At 36.7% G+C, this 7,867-nt stretch overlaps 1 protein-coding gene across 1 annotated transcript; it reads left to right on the top strand.

Moving 5' to 3' along the window:
- The first annotated feature begins 2,708 nt into the window (after nucleotides 1-2,708).
- On the top strand, nucleotides 2,709-7,485 carry LOC307160137 (tripartite motif-containing protein 16-like). The gene is made up of 6 exons (XM_079874022.1): nucleotides 2,709-3,393; nucleotides 4,004-4,099; nucleotides 4,185-4,418; nucleotides 4,892-5,051; nucleotides 5,462-5,509; nucleotides 5,736-7,485. The coding sequence occupies exons 1-6, from the start codon at nucleotides 2,815-2,817 to the stop codon at nucleotides 6,257-6,259; spliced, it is 1,641 nt and encodes a 546-aa protein (XP_079730148.1). The 5' UTR covers nucleotides 2,709-2,814; the 3' UTR covers nucleotides 6,260-7,485.
- The last annotated feature ends 382 nt before the right edge of the window (nucleotides 7,486-7,867 follow it).

Genomic DNA, 7,867 nt, shown 5'->3' with positions numbered 1-7,867 from the left:
AACTGCAAGATGCTATCCTATCAATATGGGCCAACATTTCTAAAGAATGCTTTCAGCACCTTGTTGAATCAATGCCACGTAGAATTAAGGCAGTTCTGAAGGCGAAAGGGGGTCAAACACAGTATTAGTATGGTGTTCTTAATAATCCTTTAGGTGAGTGTATATGTATGTATAATATTGTATAGCCTACTGTATATCATCTGTGGAAGGCAGAGGACCATAACATGATTGTCAAATCCTTCTTGCTAAAAATGTATCTACTGTATGAAAAATCTAATTCAGGATTCAGGCCCATCATGACTGACTTTTAGCTTCTGACCAAGGCTGCATCTCAATACTAGTTTTACTTGATCTTAGTGCTGTGTTCGACACTATAAATAGATCATGACATTCTCTTAAATGGATAACACAGTAACACTGGTATTCAGGGACAGGCATTTAAGTGGTTTAGATCGTACCTGTCTGAATGTTACCATTTTGTTTATTGAAACGGGGAAATATCCGAGTTAACATCAGTAAAATATGGAGTGCCGCAGCCGCAAGGGTCTGTTTTAGGCCCTCTGCTATTTTCAATACACATGCTGCCCCTCTGTAATATTATAAGAAAACATGGAATTAGTTTCCACTGTTCTGCTGATGATACTTAGTTATATATTTCATCACGACCAGGTGAAAACTCTATAAATTATCCAATTTGACAGATGTGTGTTAAAGATGTAAAATATTGGATAACCAGTCATTTTCTTCTAATAAATTCTGTAATTACTTATTGGACCAACATTTTGTACACAGAATCTCTTAAAATAAAATTAATAAAACTTGCATCTATAAGGATGTACTGTTACTTCATCCTCAACAGTTCAAGTTCTGGGTGTTACAGTTGTGGACAATTTCATGTTCCTAGTCACTCTGGTGTGCTAAAAATTATTGTGGCCAACTTGTTTTGGAGAAAAACATTTATTTCATAATGTGATTTTACCCCTACTTTTAATTATTTTAGGTTAGATTTTTGCAAAAAAAATAATAATGAAAGATCAAAAGGATAAACAATGCAGATTCATTTTTACAGCCATCTTTGATCATATCTACTAGGGGTGCCAATAATTCTGACCACAACTGTATATTAGATAACTTGTCTTTCGAAAATCATATTTAATATGCTACAAAAGCCTTCTTCCACCTCAGAAACATCACTAAGCTATGAAACATGTTTCTAATGCAGAAAAGTTAGTTCATGCATTCATGACCTCTAGACTAGATTATTGTAATGCATTACTAGCTGGTTGTCCTGCATTCTTAATAAACAAGTTACAGTTAGTCCAGCTGCTAGATTTCATACCAGGGCAAGAAAATATGACCATATAACCCCAATTTTATCATCTCTACACTGGTTACCTATTAAGTTCTGTATAGATTAAAAGTATTGCTACTGATCTATTAGGCCCTAAGTGGTTTAGCTCCTGTGTATTTAACTGATCTTCTATCACTCTACAATCCATCACATTCTTTAACATCACAAAACTCTGGGCTTCTGGTAGTACCTAGGATATCTAAGTCCACTAAAGGAGGGAGAGTGTTTTCACATTTGGCTCCTAAACTCTGGAATAGCCTTCCTGATAATGTTCATGGCTCAGACTCACTCTACCAGTTTAAATTTAGATTAAAGACACATCTCTTTATCCAATCATTCACATAATGGACCTCATAACCTTATACTCCAGTTATATCAGATCAAAAGCACATGATTATATATTACTTGAAATATTATGAACAGCAGCTCCGCTGATTATTTCCCATTAGCTTTTCTGTTTTTACCTCGGGATCCTGAGTACGCCAGCTCCAGTTTGGATCCAGCCTCTTATGAAGATTTCAGATGATCCAACACTTGTGAAGAGAGGACGCCAACCCCTGCGAGGACATCAGATGATGCCAACTCTGAATCAACATACAAAACTGCCAAATCTTCTGTATATTGTAATCATTATGATCACAACTTGTAATAATTGCTTTAACTCTTTCCATTGACGGAATTTTCCAGTTTTCCGTGTTTTCACTGTTATACGGTAGGGGCGCTATCACACATCTTCTGAAGGAGGACAGAATCTCCTGATCAAAACACAGGCAAAAAAAACAAAACAAAAAAAAGCAGAAATAAGCGATAAAAGCATTGCTTATGCACGTGGTAATCTTTTGAAAACAAACACACTTTTCTAAGCTTTTTGGTTTAAAATGTTGTTGTTTTTATGAAACTTACCCACATTTAAATGTTGATAAAAAAAAAAAAAATGCCTAAATCTACAGAGGATCTGTTATTTATTTTGATATATTGTATGTTCAGATATTCATTCAACATAATATTCTGGGGGCCATGAAAGTTTTGTGAAAATGATTTAAAAAAAAAAAAAAACGCTGACAGAAATGAATACATGATGTTAGCTAGCTTGATCTGTATTATCTTAGAACTGTACATTTTGACATATTGACATTACTTTGACACAGTATATAGACAGCATTCATGAATACATCTTCACTCAGTCATTCATGAGCTCAGAACTCGTAATTATGATATGTTTGACTCCACTTGAAGGACACATACAGTAAACACAGCAGTAAAGTGTGTGTGTGTGTGTGTGTGTGTGTGTGTGTGTGTGTGTGTGTGTGAACGAGGAAGCTGCTTTACAGACACTCCTGTTTTACACACGTCACTCAAACACAGAACCAGGAAACTATTTCAACTCCTCAGTTCAGAGAAACAGAAACTGAAGTGTTGTTGAGCTGTTGTGTGTTTGTGTCTCTCTGGATTCATGCAGTAAAATGGCAGAAGCCAGAATTTCAGTGGATCAGAATGAGTTCACGTGTCCAGTGTGTCTGGATCTCCTGAAGGAACCAGTGGCCATTCCCTGTGGACACAGTTACTGTAAGATCTGTATTACAGACTGCTGGGATCAGGAGGATGAGAAGAGAGTCTACAGCTGCCCTCAGTGCAGACAGACCTTCAGTCCAAGACCTGCTTTAGCTAAAAACACCATTCTGGCTGAACTGGTGGAGAAACTGAAGAAGACTAAACTTCCTGCTGACTGTTACGCTGGATCTGGAGACGTGCAGTGTGACGTCTGTACTGGAAGAAAATACAAAGCCCTCAAGTCCTGTCTGGTGTGTCAGGAATCTTACTGTCAAACTCATTTAGACCGTCATGAGGAATATCACTCTCGTAAACCACACAAAGTGATTGATGCCACTGGACGACTGCAGGACATGATCTGCCGTAAACATGATAAAGAGCTAGAAATGTTCTGTGTCACTGATCAACAGTGCATTTGTGTTCGGTGTAAAGAGTATGAACATAAAAACCACAAAACTGTATCAACTGCAGCACAGAGGACAGAGACACAGGTATGACCTGAGAGGGATTGATCACGCAATGATATGAAATATATATGAATATATATGCAGATATGAAAGGTATATAGACATAGCCCCACCTACTGGCAACAGAAACTGGCATGGTTAACACAGTAATGCAGTACTAACCACATAATTATTGTGTACTAAACATGCTAGAAACATACTAAACATGCTAGCAACACTTAGCTGAGTCATGAAGCATTTATCTATTAAATTAATTAGCTATTATCACCATTATACAAAACATTTTGTAACTGACTTTGACTCTTACTATATATACCTCCTTAAATGCACATTGCCCACTTTGTCTTCCTAAAGCCACCGAGGGACGCTTTCATTCACATATACTTTTTTAAAGGAATGCTGTTTTTAAAAGTATTTATTTTTTTAAAAGGACCAATTTTGATCACAAATCAAATCAAATCATTGATCAACTCATGTACGCAGAGCCCAAATCAAAGATGATGACGTCAATAACATCAAACTTCACTGATCAGTGGTTTGAACCTACAGTATAAACTTGCCATGCTAGATCTTTAACCCTTATTGTGTGACAGTAGTTTTATGTGTCATTCGCTGTCATTGGTTTGTCCTCCAGAAACAGCTGAAGGAGACGCAGATGAAGATCCGTCAGAGAATCCAGCAGAGACAGAAAGATCTTCATCAGCTGAGAGAGGCTGTGGAGTCTCATAAGGTGAGTCTAGAGAAGAAGAGAAGTGTGAGACGTCTCAGTTTGGACTCACTGAACTCACTGTGTGATTGTGATGTGTGTGTAACAGCGCTCTGCACACACAGCAGTGGAGGACAGTGAGAAGATCTTCACTGAGATCATCCGCTCCATTGAGAGAAGCCGCTCTGAGGCGACACAGCGGATCAGAGATCAGGAAAAGACTGCAGTGAGTCGAGCTGAAGGACGACTGGAGCGACTGGAGCAGGAGATCAATGATCTGAGGAGGAGAGAAGCTGAGCTGGAGCAGCTTTCACACACACACCATCACATCCAGTTCCTGCAGGTAACAGAGATCTAGAAGAACTGGATCATAGTGGACTTGAGCAAGAGGCTCACAGAGAAACATTTCATGAGAGCAGAATGAGACGAACTTAAGCAGGGCAAAAAAACACTCTAAAGCTCAGCTATTTGCATTTAATAAAAACATTAAACTATTCCACATTCATTTAACAGCAAATAACGTGCAATTAAGTTTCTGAAAACATTACAGCCAATCTGCACTTATATATTTTTAAAGTATATTATTTCTGTTACAAGTACGGTACTTTCTTTTTCACAAGGAGTGTAAGTGTGAAATCCTAGAGTTTGTAGCATTAAATGATGAATATGAGGAGAATGTGCTGATTGTGTGAAAGTGCTGGATTGAAGCGAGTCACTGAAGAGAAGTGAAGTCAACAAGAGCCGCTCAGATCTGATATAGTGCAGGTTATTGGCTGAAGTGTGGAGATGATGAGTTTTGATTTCTGTTTTCTGTAGAGTTTCCAGTCTCTCTCAGCACCTCCTGAATCTACAGACGAACCCGACGTTTCCTTCAGTTCTCTCTCCTCTTTTGATGGCGTGAGAGAATCTGTCCGTCAGCTGAGAGACAAACTGGAGGATTTCTGCAAAGAGGAGCTCAAGAAGATCTCTGATAGAGGTAAAGTCCTGCGCCTCGTTTATACAGACGTGTGGAGAATGATCCGAAATATGAACGTACAACAGTTTCTGAAATGTTCCTATGATTTATAAAACATGCGCACAAATAAAATCCCACTTTATAAATCACAGTACATCTTTAATTCAAGAGCATCAACTCTACAGAACAGCCACAAACATCCCTTGATGGTTTAGAAGTAATAAATACTTATGTTTATATTGAAATTGAAATCCATTGAAATTTAGGATTGAATCCGATATGTGTGTTTTATATATGAGGCATCTGGAGATTCTTCTGTTCTCAGAAATGAGTCCTGCATCATCTAATATCAGATTAGAAACGTCTTAGAAATGGATGTATTTTATCTTGTCATTTCTCTTCACACTGTTCATGTGTGTTTATTTCCACAGTCACATTCACCAACATGAATCCCAAGACCAGGAACGACTTCCTACAATGTAAGTCACTGAGAAACAAGCAGAAAAACTCACTGAATGTGTTCATGTTCTTCCTGTAGAAGGAGAAATAAACATGATAGAAGAGTTTATAATTGATCATGTAAATGATGATTTGCACAGGATATCTGATCAGCTGTACTGAGACACTGATGATACATTGTTCAGACACATTAAAAGATCAGACAGATTCATAATTCCTGATTCTGATGTGTTTTCTCTCCATCAGATTCCCATCAGCTGACTCTGGATCTGAACACAGTGTATAAACTCCTCAGTCTGTCTGAGAGGAATAGAGTGATTACTTACACTAACACACAACAGTCGTATCCTGATCATCCAGACAGATTTGATCAGTGGTGTCAGGTGTTGTGTAGAGAGAGTGTGTGTGGACGCTGTTACTGGGAGATTGAGTGGACTGGGAATAGTGTGTATATATCAGTGTCATATAAGAGCATCAGCAGGAAGGGACGGGGTTATGAGTGTTTGTTTGGATGTAATGATCAGTCCTGGAGTTTGTTCTGCTCTTCCTCCAGTTACTCATTCTGGCACAATAACATAAAGACTGATCTCCCTGTAAAGTCCATCAGCAGAAGAATAGGAGTGTATGTGGATCACAGTGCAGGAACTCTGTCCTTCTACAGCGTCTCTGACACAATGAGCCTCATCCACACAGTCCAGACCACATTCACTCAGACGCTCTATCCTGGGTTTGGGGTTTATTACTTAGGATCATCAGTGAAACTGTGTTGATGTTTCAGAATAGACTGTAGAGAGATTTTACCCAGAATACTTTGAGCTGATAAATCAGTAACAGTGAGATGTTACAGAGACTCTTATTATAATTTTCATTAATATAGCTGAACTTCTGCTACTGAAATAACACATCAGAATAAATGTGTGCATTAGTTTTTTTCCAATTGATACTGACGTGGTATCGAAAAGGATCGATCCTCACATAAAAATATAGTTCCAAATGTGTGTGTTTTTTTACCAGTAATTTTTTATTAATTTAGCACGCAATTCAGTGCGTAAAATAAGCTTCTAAGTGGAAAAATAAGCGAATGTTTGCGGATAAAAAAGAACTTTTTCTCCTAGTCATCTGGATACAAGATGAAACCAATCAATCACAGAGAGCGTTGATGCTGGTGCTTCGCTGAGCTCACAGGCCCAGTGCGTTCGGGAAACGAAGCCTTGCTTAGATGACAGAGAAACAATCCGGAGTTATTTCGCAATAAACAAACCAAAAGTGTAACGGTTCAAAATGTTGACGTCAGTAAGATTTTTTTAATGTAATTTATATTTTTATTCAACAAGGATCGATGCATTAAATTGATCAAAAGTGACAGTCAAGGCCCAAGGGTTTTACACTGTTAAAAAAATCTACAAAAATCTACTTCATATAAATTGTTCTCTCAACTTTGTTCATCAAATAATTCTGCATAAAATGTATCATGGTTACAAAAATATGAAACTGTTTCCAACATTGATAATAATAAGAAATGTTTCCTGAGCAGCAAATCAGCATATTAAAATGAATTATCATGACTGGAGTAATGATGGTGAAAATTCAGCTTTGATCACATGAATAAATTACAGTTTACTATGGCATAGAAAACAGATAACCTGTGTTAAATGGTAATATTACAGTTTTTTACTGTATTTTTGATCAAATAAATGCAGATATACGTCTGTAATTAGTCAGTGACTTTTACAAAATTATAGTATATAATACCTAATACTATACCTAATTATAGTACTAGCCTACTACTAGCCTACTAGTACTAGCCTACTGTTCAAAAGTTTGGGGTCTGTAAGATTTTTAATTCTCTTCTGCATTTATTTGATCAACAAAGAGAGTAAAAAACTGTAATATTACAATTTATGTTTACAAACTAAATTTTACTGTCGATTAATAATTTGCTCAGTTTATCATTTTGAACGTTTGCTTCATATTTCCATAAATTTCTCTCCTATATTACCTGATATCTGTATGAATGTGACTGTGAATCTGTGTTTCCATTTCCTTCCACAAGAGGTCACCACAATCATGGATAAAAACATGAGCCACACATTGACGAGAGATTTTAACACATTTAATGTCACTTTTTTTTGTACTTTAGCCTAGGCTATATGATGTCCCTCAGATGGTTAAGAATATATATATATATATATATATATATATATATATATATATATATATATATATATATATATATATATATATATATATATATATATAAATACATTTGCAGCAGATGTAACAATGCTTTTACATGACAGTTTTCATATAATGTGTATACATTGCATTCACATAACATGAGCACTTGAGCCTAATCTGCCGTCGCTGAAAATTACTGA

Source organism: Squalius cephalus, assembly GCF_949319135.1.
Source record: "Squalius cephalus genome assembly, chromosome: 1".
NCBI lineage: Eukaryota > Metazoa > Chordata > Actinopteri > Cypriniformes > Leuciscidae > Squalius > Squalius cephalus.
This window is presented reverse-complemented; position numbering and strand designations above follow the sequence as displayed.